The sequence below is a fragment of the Poecile atricapillus genome, chromosome W, assembly GCF_030490865.1.
Source record: "Poecile atricapillus isolate bPoeAtr1 chromosome W, bPoeAtr1.hap1, whole genome shotgun sequence".
NCBI lineage: Eukaryota > Metazoa > Chordata > Aves > Passeriformes > Paridae > Poecile > Poecile atricapillus.
The window spans coordinates 51,841,819-51,856,699 of NC_081288.1; the positions used below are offsets into that span (position 1 = coordinate 51,841,819).

At 36.9% G+C, this 14,881-nt stretch overlaps 1 protein-coding gene across 3 annotated transcripts in view; it reads right to left on the reverse strand.

Annotated features, from left to right (window-relative positions):
• The window catches only part of LOC131592458 (transcription factor EC-like), a 63,434-nt gene that overhangs the window by 19,729 nt on the left and 28,824 nt on the right, over positions 1–14,881 (reverse strand). For 2 of the 3 annotated variants that reach the window (XM_058863985.1, XM_058863984.1), the window contains exon 1: positions 8,976–9,055. In XM_058863985.1, the coding sequence (XP_058719968.1) occupies positions 8,976–9,038 (63 nt within the window). In that variant the 5' untranslated portion in view covers positions 9,039–9,055. Of the gene's footprint in view, positions 1–8,975; positions 9,056–14,762; positions 14,859–14,881 lie in introns of those variants that run through there. The other variant, XM_058863983.1, reaches the window with a different exon arrangement.

Consider the following 14,881-nt stretch of genomic DNA (forward strand, 5'->3'; position numbering starts at 1 on the left):
TAATTCTCTTCACAGAGCATCTCTGCCAAATGCCCCATATCATCTTTGTTTCATGCAGATGCTCTCCAGCATTCTGCCGCTAGTCATTTCACCATTTTTATCAGCCATTGAAAATAGAATCACCACTCCATATGTAGATGATGAAAATGAAGCCCAAACCTAAGTCATCCAGCTACTGATGACTAGAATCCTATCAACTCACTCTCAAATAGGGGGTACATAAGTGTTACTCCCAAAGGGATGGGCAGGGAAGAAGAGACAGTGGGGCAGCTCTGCATTTTTGGGAGTGTTTCGATCATCTAGAGCTTAATGATGAGATGATAAGGTTGAATGTTTATGGGTAAGAATCAGAGGGAAGGCCAGCAAGGCAGTTTTCCTAGTTGGACTTTGTTATAGACCACCCAACCAGGATGAAGAGGCAAATGAAGTACTCTATAAGCAGCTGAGAGAAGTCTTGCATTGCTGGCCCTTGTTCCTGAGGGGAACTTCAACTTACCAGATGTCTGGAAGTACAACAGCCTAGAGGAAACAGTGCAGAAGATCCCTGGGTGTGTGACAGCTAACTTCCTGACAGCTGGTGAGAAAACCAGCTAGGGAAGGTGACCGATGGATCTGCTGTTTGTGAACAGACAAGCAGTGCAGAGACGTGACCATTGGTGGCCACCTTGGGCACTGCTATCATGAAAAATTAAAGTTTTTGATTCTTGGGGACGTGAGGAGAGGGGTCATCAAGACTTGGATTTTCAGAGGGCAGATTTTGGCCTGTTTAGGAGGCTGTTGAAAGACTCCCTTGGGAGGCAGTTCTGAAGGGGAAAGGAGTCCAGGAAGTCTGAACCATGAAGATGCAGGAGCAAAAAATGTTCATGTGCGAAAAGATGAGCCAGTGAGGAAGACTAGCCTGGCTGAACAGAGAGCTTTGGCTGGAACTGAGGGGGAAAAAAGCATAGTGGAGGTAAATGCAGGCAACGCAGGAAGACAGCAACAATGTTGGGAGGTTATGCAGGGAGAAAATTAGAAGGTCCAAAACCTAATTAGAACTTAATCTGGCCACTGCTCTAAAAGACAAGTATAAATATTTCTATAAACAAATCAGCAACAAAAAGAGGGGTAAGGAGAATCTCCATGTTTGTATTGGATGCTGAAGAAAACACAGTGACAAAGGATGAGGAAAAGGCTAAAGTACTCAATGCCTTCTTTGCTTCAGTCTTTAATACTACTGGTTCCTTGGGTACCCAGCCATCTGACCTGGGAGACAGAGCAGAATGAAGACATCACAATCCAAGGGAAATGGTCAGTGACCTGCTATACCACTTAGACACGCACAGGTTCATGAGGCCAGACAGAATACACCTGAGTGCCCTGGGGGAGCTGGCACAAGAGCTCAGAGTGCCATCTTTAGTCATTTACCAGAAGTCCTGACTAACTGAGGAGGCTGCAGCTACTGGAGCAAATGCGATGCCCATCTACAAGGTGGAACAAGAAGAGGATGGAAGAACTACAGGCCTGTCATCTTAACCAAGATGACAGGAAATGTTATGGAAAGTTAGTGCCAATTGCACTATCAACTGTGAATTTAGTAGAAATTCTTCTGTGAATTTAGTAGAAATCTCAATTCTATTGTAATGGCCACTATGACAGATAAGCGGCTTTGTGGATACGGTCACTGGTGTCCTTTGGCACACTGTCTTCATTCACAGTTAGCACAAAATATCTACTATGAATTAGGGTGCAAAGAAGAATTCTCAGTGTCAGGATTCAGGATCAGAAGAAATGGAGAGTGATTAATGTGATTTGTTTTGGACACTTGAATGTGTCCAAATGAACTGAATGATCTCTGTCTCTTATTCTTGACTCTGAAGGAAGTTTGGGGTGAATGTTGCAGGCCTCCCATGTGTACCTTCTGAGGAAACCTCACTGGGCTCCTAACGTGAACATTTCCAAAAAAACTCTTATTTTAAAAATCACATTAGAACGATTTCCTTTAAAATTACTCATTTTTCTGATTGCCAGAGACTTTTATAAAATAGTCAAATAATGTGTCAAAGTATTTTGTTGAAACTCTCTACCTGAATTTGCTCTGCATTGATATCAAGCACAGAAAATGCCAAGGAATTTATTTGCAAATGATACTGAGAGCAATCTTATAGTAGAAATTGGCTGATTTTGATACAACATGAGGAAACATACTTTTTGTCTGACAAAACAGGAAGTTCTTTTAGAAATGCAGACATCTGTAAACAACTAATTTTTAAATTATAAAATCAAAATATATAGCACAATATATTATAGAAATTGTGAGTCAAAATACATCTGGCTGTTTGGATGTGTACCAAAATTTCATACATCGTAACAGAATTTATTGTTTATCATGTCATTTAAGCAGGGAAAGTTTTTGCAGTACTGAGGGTTCAAATAGCTTCCAGGCCTACATCAAAAGATACATATATATATATACATAATTTCATAAAATACAACACAATGTTACTGAAAGTACAAATCATTTAAAATAGCACAATTATACAATATGTGTACAATGATGATCTTAAAATTCTGTAGCACTGTGAAACCTGATGAATCCCAAAATGCTTTAAAAATCCAGCTGATTCCACCATATCAAAAGCATGTTCTTGTTTTCAGTTTAGATGTGGAAACACAGACATTTGGGTATGAAAATTCCTCAGGACCAGCAAATCATTTATCTTGCAGGTGTCATATTGGTTCGCACCTTTGTTGTTCTGAGAAATCCTTGTAAGTCACATAATTTCCAAACCTTGCATTCATGATACTTATATTTATGTATATGTATCTAGGAATTTAGATGCAAGTGTCTCATAAGGAATGAGAACATAAATATTAAAAATAGCAGAATATAATACACTATCTTTCCCAGTTCTGAAATACAGCCAGCTTTGGACAAAAGATCAACAACCTTGAGCACAACAAATGGTTAACTGTGAACAACCAGTGACAATGTAGTACAGGAAGAGAATAATACAATTTCTAATTAAAACTGCAAGGAGCATTAAAGAAAGAAGACTGTAATTAACGAAGTTAGCATTTGGCAAGGACATTAGGGTTAACATTCTTCCTTTTGTATAAAGTGTCATGGGATCTTCAATGCCTGTGTGCAAAGACTGGAACATGAGAATTTCCATTCATGGGGCTCAGTCCTAAAAGATACTCAACTTTGAAGCTTAGACCAATTATAAAAGCCATCTTCAGCTGGACTACCTGAGTGAATACACCTCACAGGCGCCTGTGACCTTGTGCTTGCTGACAGTGTCCAAGGGAAGTGCTGTGGAGGTCTCATCAAGAGAAGACTGTTATGTTCAATAACTTGGGTCTGAACTGCTGTGCAGACAGGATTGTGTAGCAAATACTAAGGGTTTATTAACAGCATGGATGACTAGCAATGGACAACTGTGATCACAATTTGCACTCTCTAATACCAAGTTTGAGGAGTTTTATAAAGGAAAACATTACATGAAAGGCATTGCCTTATTAAAGGAAATTATGTGGTATTCCAAATCTTATAGCATGACAGCTGTTGGCAAATATCATGTAATTCTAAGGAAGACTTAAACCAAAAACATTTCCATATCTTCCAAGAGAAGGATTCTGAATGCAGACATAAAAATGTATGAATATAGGTTGTCTGTGTTTATTCACTTGTAGTCCTGAAACAGGTCTATATCACAATAGTATTCACTTGCATGATCACATATTATTTAAGTATTTTTTTCCATTTTGGCAAATCTCTGCATGATGTGTTTGCCTTATAGTAACATTCAAGTCTGTAAGGATCACAGTTGTATCACAATCAGTGTTGCACAGCTAGAAAATATCGGCCCAGCCATTTTCCAAATTCAGCTAGAATTTTCTTAATTTAAGAATTCTGCTGACAATGGTAAGGCCCAGTCTGGACTAGAAAACATTTCCTGAACATTGAGGTCACTTAACATATTACATAATCTAGTTCATGAGCCAATAATACTCTGTCAAAAATCATTAGGTTTCATATTCCAAATATTTTTATTTGGAGTATGTAAAAAATGCTGAATGATTGCAAATTGTTGTTAAAAAGCTTATATTATATTTTCATTTGTAGATAAATTTTATTTTGCTTTGTGTCTCTTTAATGCATATGTCATTGTTTAAGATCCCTGGTGACTATTGGGAGTGAACATGACTCCCTTAAGGCTGTGCTTTGCTAAATTGGACAGGCCATGATTCTTTAGATAGACTTCCCATGTAGTGATACGTTCTAACAAGAGCCTCTCTTTCCTGCTTTGAATTAGTTTTTCTGAAGGGAGGACACCCTTTTTTTGCCTATAGCATTCAAGGAGTTTTGTGCCCAGTGAATCCCACACTGGATATTTCCTCATGTCTCTTGGAAAACAGTCTCATGATGGATACTGAGATCATATTTGTCTCCTTTATGCAGTCCCATCATTTTGATGGCTTATAGTTATCCACTGAACAACTAATGTAACCAGATCTTTTTCTGTCATCTCCAGTTAATGAGCTCTCAGCTTACTGAAGACATTCCTGTTATTAGTATTTAAATGAATGACCTTCCACTCAGTACTATTACATTCCTTCCATTTAGACCATTCTGTCATCACAGTCATATAATTCTTCCTCAATGCTATCCTCATCCTTCTTTGTATTGGCAGTACTTTTTACTTTTGCTACCTCCATAAATTCCATCAGCATAAATGTATTTTCTGTACCAAGATCACTAATGAAAATATAAGTAAACTGAGATCAGGGATTGGTTATTGGTACACTACATTAATATCTTCTTATTTTAAATAAAAACCTTTATTGTCTCTATAGCTTGCTCCTTAGCCTGAAAGGAATTCTGTCAGTTACTTTCTAAAGAACATGTACTGCATTTTATTAAAATGTGTTCATACACAGTTCTCACCAGCAAACCTTGGATATGCAGGACTAGCTAAAAAAAATTAATTCCAGTAGGAAACAGATCTCCATACACCCAAAGGATGCCACTAACAAGGATGATAAAGGGTGTGTCTATCTCTAAAGAGCAGGCACCTGACATATTCTAGTTGTCTAAAATGGCTAAACCCAAGGATATCAAGAGCTCCTCATCAAAAGTATCCAGAGTGTCCTGACAGGTCAGAACAGTTCATCAGCGAGCCTGCTTTCCCTTGGGGAACCTGTAAACAGACAACAGGATAGACTGTCCTGTTATCCAGCTGACATTTCTCCAAGGGGCTTTCTTCCTTACAGGCACACTCACAAGCCCAAGTGCAATTAGAAAGGGCAAGATGTCCACAGAGAAGACAGAGGTCAGCACCACGCAAATTCATTCTTCCTGGACAGAAGTGCTCATGAAAAGAGGCAAGTGGGAAGCAAGTTGAAGGAATAGTCCTGCTAGCAGAAACTTCCTTTGCTACCCTTTTTTCCAGGGTTAATAACTGCAGACAAACAACCCACCAAGTGTGCCTGTTTCCTGCAGTAACGATGTATGGCATGTTTCCACAGCAGCTGCTGTGCCCTACAGACCACTCTGAGCATTGCTGACCCTATTACACAAGGTCAGATCGCCTGTACCGCACCTGCAGACTCGGCAAACTTAACAGGGAGCCACAACACATGCGGCTTGACTTGTCACAAGAAGAGAGAGACTATGCAGCTGCCTAACCTGAAAGGCTGAGTACTGTATCTGCAAGAGAAAATTTGTTTTGGTTCCTGGTAAAAACTGGTACTTTCTCAGACTGCATCTAAAACAAAAGATTAGTGCAGTATTTTATCATTTCCCACTCCTAAATATTAAACATAAATCACATTTTCACAAGCTTAATTTATAACAACACTTCAAAGAACAGTTTTGTAAAATGAGGCTACTTCTCCTTCTTAGCCACAAAAAAATTTAAGCACCCATCTATTTCAAAGTGTTTCTTGCTTATTCATTTTAATTAAAGAAAAAAAGAGAAAAAAATAAAAATGGGAACTTTGCAAAATGTTTACATTATTATCCCATATATGCATCCCAAATAAAAAAACCTCAATATGGATTTGTGTCTACAGTTCATTTTACATATCTTGTAAAAGACTGTGTTTGTGTTACTGGGGTTCCAAACATCAAAACACAGTCAATTGGTTGTCATGCATTTACAATTTATTCATGACAGGTAAACAAAACTTTTTTTCAATCTTTCAAGTTCACAGATTGACATCAAAATGTGCACTGAATTCGTCCAAATAATAAGTTGATTAATAAATGCATATTAACACATATTAACAAATCCATTTTTTAAATAACACCTGGTGTAATGGGTTTTGACAAGGGGAAAACTGAGGCAGCTCTTGTATCTTAAATGTGTGTTTTAATAAGCTGTGACTTTTCATCTTTTCAAATTTATTGCAGACAGGATGCTTAATCTTTTCAATACAAGTGTTGTGTTTGAAAGACTAGGGTTCAGCTTTCTTTTTCAATTGCTGTGCTGCTGGAAGAAAGTTAAACATAAGTTGCATTATTCTTTTTATTTGTAAGGATGTGTTTGCACTATTGATTGCCAAAGAAGTTGTAGTATACTGTTTTTAGAATCTAGAAGATCCCATTTACAGCTAAATTTTTTTGGTCCTTTTGTAATTGCAATACAAAATACCTATATTTGAGTACATATGGTCTTAGCAATAATGATTGAAAAATGTTTCAGTTTATCTTTTTATTATGTAGATACACTAGCAGAAAATACTATCCTTCTCAGATTTGTTTTCATCTGAACAAATTGTATTTCCTTCTATATTTATCTTTAACATGTTTCATAATTACACAATCCTCAACCAGGGACCTAATGTTCAGATATATTATATCAGATATTATATATTATGCATGAAAACTGGTTCATTTTTTATCTTCCAATAATGATCATCAAGATGGTTCATTATTCATCAGAGAAAAATGAACTCTCTTCATATTCCAGTCATAGTACATTTCTGCCCTGATCATATACATAGAAGTCCATTGTCTAGATAAATGTCTAATCAAATATGACCAAGCAAAGGAATTTTCTGGAGAATCAGCCCTTTGCAAGACGTATATGCTCTTTCCAATTTCCACCTTTTAATTGTATGGTTTTAGCTTTTTCTGTCTTTTCTGGTCACAAAATTGATAGACACAGCCCAGAAGTGAAATGATGCGCTGATAACGTCATCATCCAATTTGCAGATGGAAATCAAGTCATGAGAGTACTGCCCACTAAACCCCAGGTTCTGAAAACCAAAGATGACAATTAAATGACAGATCTTTTAGCTGTTTTACTGTTGTTTCACAAGTAACACCAGCCAATGTACTAATTCCTGCTTCCACCTTACTTTAATTTTGTTGGATATGGCGTGTAAATACATATAACAAATCATTCAAATTCTCCCTCTAAAAGCAATGACCAAATGTCAGTACAAAAAAAAAGTGAAGAAACTGAGGCTGGGGGAGAAGTGAAAAACATATTTATTTATATCACATACTCTATGTATTATATGCTTTATATTATGTCCTTTGAGATGTCATCTAACACCTAAGTCTCTGATCATATTGCAGTAAGGTTTCTGTGTTCTAGTGTGTTCATATGGGTGTACCATGCAGAACTTCTTTTTGGCTGAAAACCTTTCTGCAGTGTTTGATTTCAGATAAATACACAAATGCATATTTCTAGTGTAAATATAAATATGTATAAGTATAAATTTAAATAAAGTGTAAATAGTCAGCTACTTCATAAACTACTTTACATATATATTAAAGATCATTGAAAGCCTAGGCTGATGTAAAATTAAGTGCTAAGACAATCAGTTCTACTTTCAGTTTATTTATCAAAATGGACTTCGAGAAATCTTTGTTTTCCACAAGCTTGTTTTGTCTTGCAGTGAAAAACTTGACTGTGCCTAGAGAACAAAGTGGCCACTGTTGCTGCCTCTGAGCTCAAAAGTTCTTTATTCAACCTATGTAAATGCCGCTGTCAGAAATTTGTAAAGTTTCTCTCCAGAAGGCATCATAACCATGCTGCAGACAGCAGTGAGCTTACTATAATCTTCTTTATGGCCTGTCACATTCTGAGTGTCTTGCATTGCTGTATACAGACAACAACACAACATGCAGCAGAGGCTTTGGGATAAAACAGAATCTTCTTGTTGGCCCCAAACAGCAGGAATTTGCTGGCAGATCCTGCTGCACAAGAGCTTAGAATTAATAATAAATGAATATTGGGAAAATTAGAAACTTGTTTTAACTTGTTTTAACATTTATTGTTAAATAAATGTTAAGGTTTGAGATAAAGACCATGTTTGTAAAAGGTATTTGCATACAAACAACTGTATATTTCTGAATAATACTTTAATTTCTGTCTATTTACCTTTTAGAAAGAGAAAACCAGAAAGGAAAAAATAAATTTTCTATTCGTTTCAGAGTTATGGAAACTTTACTACAGTTGCATGAAGGTTGAGTCTTTTGTCTCCCTTTAGCCAGAGAGTTCTATCCCCAAAATAGAAAAGGATTAGTAGACATTGGTCTGTTAGCATAATAGAGACAGAGCTGAACTTTTTGGTCATTTTGCACAGCTTTTGAATGCTGCAGCTATGTAAAAGTAGACCACAGTTCTTCTCCTGACCCAAAGTAATGCATGCTCTGTTCTAGGAAGACCTTTTCTACAGCATGAGGTTAATTGTGCAGGCAAGAGGGCTGTATGTACACTGCCCATTTCCACCTGAAACCACTAAATTGTGAGAAATACCAAAAGCAAACCTTCATCTGACATTCGTATGACATTCAAAACAGCAGTGGCAGTGATAACAAAAGATAGTTCCAGCTGCAGGAAACAGGCCTGAGGAGTTCTGAATTTGTGCTTTTCAGAGTTAGTTTTTTTTGCAACTTGAACAACTGAGAGTCACAATTTCCTACCTAACACTTTTATAGTATTGAAGGAAGGAATTGAAAGAAAATATTTGCTCACCAGTTTTATTTTTGAGGCGTCTATTATTTCATCAATAGCTACTGACTGTTCCTTCTCCTTCATTTTTCTTTTTTGTGAAACTTGTAAATGATACCAGAGAATGCTAGACAGAAGTTTATATACTTAAGTGAACTTTGATTCTTCCTTGGACTTTAAGACTAATCTAGTGTAGAATGTGATTGACAAAGCATTTTCATTGATGTTATGCAGCCTTTTCAAGTTAGCCAACCTAAGCAAATGAGGTTGTTAATGTTTACTCTGGCCCTTTCTCTAAAATGGTTTTGAACTTTAGCAGATTTTATCAACTTACAAGGGTTGCCAAATTACATCAGTATTCACTAAATAAAAAATACTCATGTTTATGCAGCAGGGGGCTGCCTAGATCAGCAGTGCTACATGCACCTCTAAGAGAAAGCTGGGTTTACTTCATGTCTGAATAATTGCAGCTCTTATTGAACTAAATACTTTGGAGCATACCTATTTGAATTTCTTCCTTCTGTATGATTTCTGAGAATGGGACAGACAGCAGCTTTTGCAATCCATCCAGATGGTCACCATCAATATTTAACAAATAATTAATACAAATACAAATTATTAATGTCATGATGAGAAACTGTGCCCTCAAAGACCTTGTAATAGCAATGAGATTTTGCAGACAGAGTGAGTCATGCTTTTACTAATAAATAGTGTCTCCCTAAAAATCAGATGCAGAGTTAACAGATTTAATCAGAACTTTATAGCAGCTGTAGTTAATAGAATCATAAAAATTAAGGAAGAAAACATCTTTCTGTCCTGTCCCAATCTAATTTCTACTCCATACCTGTACAAAACAAGATTTTTTTCCAAATGCCAAAGGAGCAAAACAAATACAAGCAAGCCATGCAGCAACTAAAGATTTTCCCCACAAGCTCTTTTCCTGCAAGAGTGGCAGAAGTGAAGCAATCCCACTGACTTGACTCCCAAGCAGACTGGAAATACACAGTAGCTCCCAACTTTGGTAAATAGTGAACTATGAGTATTTGAAATGAAGTCAAGAAAGTGAAGCAGTGAAGCCTCAGAAGATCCCTGAAGAGGTGACCCATTGCAAGGCACCCCCTTTACAGAGTATTGCCACCTTTTCCCTGCCCAGCCGTTTCCCCAACTCACAGCTGGCACAACCTCTGACTTCTAGCACGCCCAGGTGCTTTGGCCTCCCTTCTCTGGTAGTGATTTAATTATTATTTTCTCAACATTTCATTCAAGGGGATAGTTAAAGAAAACATTTCTTAAATATTACAAATAAATCACAGTATCATAGAATGTTAATGGGTTGGTATGGACCTTAAAGACCATCTAGTCCCAACCCTCCCTGCCGCGGGCAGAGACACCTCCCACCAAACCAGGTTGCTCAAGGCCTTAATCAGCCTGGCCTTAAACACTGCTGGGGTTGGGGCATTCACAACTTCCCAGGACAACCTATTCCAGTGTCTCACCACACTCACAGTAAAGAATTTCTTCCTACATCAGCTTGGAAATATTTTTTTCTTGCCTTTATTTAGTACTGGACATGGAAAAAAAATTCATGGAAAGGTTTCCTATGAAAAAGCTTTCAATTTTCTTCCAAGCAACCTGAAAGGAACTGCTCCATTTAGTTAAGTCATTCAGTATTGACTACTCCAGCAACATGGAGCTGAACTGATTGCACATATCAGCAGCTGGGCCTCTCCTGGTGACTTTTTGAAATCCAATTTCATGGTAGTGCTCCGCCTGCAGCATTGCTCTGCAGCTACTTCTTAGTTCTCATTTCCAGCCATCTAACTGCTAAAGAGCCTCTCTCCCCAGGCTTCTTCAAAAACAGTACTGAAAGCTCAGTTTTCTTGTGCACCAGAAAAAAAGACAACTTAGAATCCTTGAAAATGTTCCCAGGATTATATTATTTTTCCTACCCAGGTCTGTGCAAGAGAGGCTCGTGTCATTGCAGAACATTAACTTCCTCTCACTTCATTCTCATTCTAAGCCAGTCAATCTCCTAATGCTTTGGACATAAGTTTTAGTGGACTGCATGTCAAGTAGAGAGCATTATCCCAGTTGTACAGTGATTATTTGGACTGCAACAGTTATTTCTGAATGAAAGTACTGGTAAATTGCCAACAGCTTTCATACAGATCTCCATTGTAATTGCTAGATTACTGGGTTTACTGGTGAGTCCTAGGGGTGTATATGTATATTATCAAAACAACATTTGGTACAAATAAGTGATTCATAAGATCACACGCTGTTAAATCACACCATGAAAAGAATGGAGATCCTGTTATTTCCTGTTTTTATTCTTTCTTCACTGTGATTAATGCTCTCCACATCTGCTTTAATATGTTTCTTAAATTTCTCCCTTTGCTGATATTAAAAGCAATGTAGAGCAGAGCTTTTTACTATCTGCCCTAAAATATTAATGGTGGTGTAATACACACTTTGTATTAACAGACCTAAACATCTACACTTCCTGTGTTCTGAACATTTGGAAGTATTGATATACTTTAAATTCACTACAGAATGTTAAATAGACTGTGAAGATTTTGAATGAGAATGAACTTATAATAAAAATGAAAAGTATTTACTTTTCAAATGTTTGTCACCATATCTGACTTACATGACAGTAGTTAACTTCTAAAACTCATATAATATTTGTTTAATTTTTTCAATGATTCCTATATGGTCAGGCACAAACCCGTTGCTCCTAATATGATACTTAGAGAAAAAATATTTTCTTATAATAAATAAATACTCTGCTGTCTTTTAATACAAATTTCATAAAACTAAATTATTACAAGGAAAAATTACTTTAAATTGGTGCCATCTTCAAAGGTCCTTTTTTTATTAAATCTTACCTTCTCCATAATGAACAAACAGTTGTCATTAAATGATAGTTATTATTTTATATCAGTTATGCTATATGAACAAAGATATAATTTGATTTACAAATTTCTTCAGGAGAATCAAGACCTCTTTTACGTAGGGAGGACCTTGTCATACATTTTAACTGAACTACTAAAAAAACTGCTATAAAAGGTAAGTTTCTGCCATTAGGGTACTCTGAAGAGCAACAGAAACACAGCCAGAAAATTCCCTAGTTTGAACAATTCATAAGTGACCATTCAAAACCAGAAAGTTTCATGAAATTATAAATTTGGATCCAAACACAATAAAAGCCAGATAATCCACTCCTCAAAAGCTGTAATTATTTTGATGAGAGATGGAGGGATGTTCTTATTTTCACTTCTCTGATTCTACTAATACATAACTGTAATTCATTAATTCAGGGTCAGACAATGAGCCTTTGAGCAATTATTCACATGACTGGTCTCACAGAATTCAATGTCTTCATTTAATGTGCCATTAAAATGGTACATGGGTGCATTTAACTAAAGCAAACATTAGCTCACTGCAACACACAACAGGTTGCACTGTAAAAAGTGGAAATTACTCAGCCACTATCCACTGAGAACACTGAGACAGGAATATGGCATCATGAATTTGACTTTTTTGCTGAAAAAACACCTGAGCCTCTTGCCACATTCTGAAAATGAAGTTGGTCCATTTCAGAATTTCAGACACTACTCTGCACAGTTTGCAAAATCAAGATAATCTCAAGTAAGGAAAGCCTAAGAAGAAATTCCAGAAATTCTTAGGCATTATGCTGGAGAATTTGAAAAGAAAACCAACGCAATATCAGCCAGATACAGAGGCAACTCAGTCTCACCTGTAATCTCACTTGCTCTATGTTTGTGTCAGCCACCACAGCAAGGCACCTTGTGCAGGTGTCAGAGCTACTATGGGTCCTTGCTGAAGTACAGCACAGACTCAGCACATCTTCTCTAATTAGATGTTCGCTCATTCTTGATCGTGCCTCCTAGTCCAATACTCTTGTAATACATATATGTTTGGCTCAGATAAGGAAATTTCATTATGTTTAATGTGATAATGGAAAACTCGATAGAAAAATTATTTTCTACCTGTGCCTCTATCTTTCTCTATTACACAGCTTATGACCAAAACTTTGCTGGGAGATTTAGGATGTTGCCTGAAAGATGGCATAAAACCAAGTGGTATGAGCTAAATGCCTGAGATCATCATCTCCATATACCTAATTCTTCTGTATATTTTTAAAGTACACAATGCTAAAAGAGAAGACAGAAGAAGCAGAGACAATCTCCAATCAATTTCCTCACACAGATGCAGTTTGCATGCCTTGCTGAAGGCAGCCTTTATTTTGCCACAGTACTGAACGGAGAGATTTGGAAATGCGTGCTACCGCCTGGCTTACCTAGCAGCCTGCTGATTTCCTCAGCACAAATGAAAATCCAAATATTATTGCTTGTCCCAGAGGCACTCCAAGAGTCCCAAATCTTTGCAAGTAAAGTGCCATCAAGGTCTAAAAGACTTTGCATATTTCCTTCCTCATCAACAGTAGGGCATTCAAAAAAATTTAGAGACAAATGTCCTTCAAGGCTGAAGATAGAGGCTAATGAACCTGGAATTAGCATAGATTAACATCATCCAGTTTTAAAAGGTTTTGAGGGAGTATAGCTTCAACCCAAAACCCAGAATTCATGCCTCTCATCACCATGCCACACTATCATACCTGAAATTATCCTCCCCTGCCTCACATTAATTTGAGCTAAAATATTAATTCACTCTGTAGGGACCATTCCTTTGCTGTGTTCTGTACTGAGTGAGATATGTGTAATTCAGTCCAGCTGCATTAATTCTGTAGTTGGCATGTAAATGTCAACTACAAGTGTATCAGGTGTTAATTGAAATGATAATTGGCATTAATGATGGACTCTATAGTAGGCAGCATAGAAGAATAAAGAACTTGTCTCCTAAGGTATTTTTGGAGCCAGTGAAGTTCTGTAAATCAGAAAACAGATGTTCCTCCAGGCGGCGATAAAGAGCAAGCACCTGACTGTTCTGAAGTGAGCTTGGTAGAGTGTCAAAGCCTGCGGAAATCCTTCTGCCTTCATCAGGGTGAAGTTCCCCTCTATCGGCGTACAGTTTAAATCCCTGAGGACAAACAGTTCTGGACATAAATTAGGGTAGAGAGGACAACATACACCCTTCTGCAAAGTGCATTACAGTTATTGATATGTATTACTTTCATAAATTACACTTTATGTGTTGTAGTGTCCAGAAGAGCTCCATCCTTCCTCTTCAAAATGTAATATATATGGAAATGTAAATAGTCTTTGTTAGTCCTCTCACATTTATTCACAAACAGACATCACAAAATCGAAGTTTATTACAGTAATCCTTGTGAAGAAGTCACATTCCTCTTATTTGTCCTTGAAATTATTCAACTAAACTCAACTTGTCTGTATGAAAACCCAGAACTAGAGCCTTGCTTCAGGATAAGACAGTGGAGAACTATTACATGGGTAAGTTTTGATTTTTCTTTTTAGTTGAGGTAGATGGATCTTTAAGCAAGGTTTTAAAAGGTTTTCTAGGGTCCAGACACTTTTTATCCTTATTATTTTTAGCACTGCACAGAAATCTGTAATTCCAATGGGTTATGCACCAGATATTTTGCTGGGCTAGAACCCCAAATGCTATTCAGACCACATAAAACACCAGTGTGGTCTCACCACACTGGGGTCCTTTTCTGTAATATTATTGACAAAAAGGCAATCAACTGAAGAGAAAGGAGAACAGTCCACTGATACTATTCCTTAGTCTCTGAACTGTGATGTCCTTGAATCATTCAAAGAAGTTTTCTAGTATAAAAAGCAAGATAAAATTCAACAAAATACTTACAGTTCTTTGCATTAGTAAAGGAGTTTCAGAACAACCTATCACTTCATCATTAAAATTTGATTCCATATTGATTATGTCTTCAATAACTTCTTCCATCTGATAAAATAATATTTTAAGAC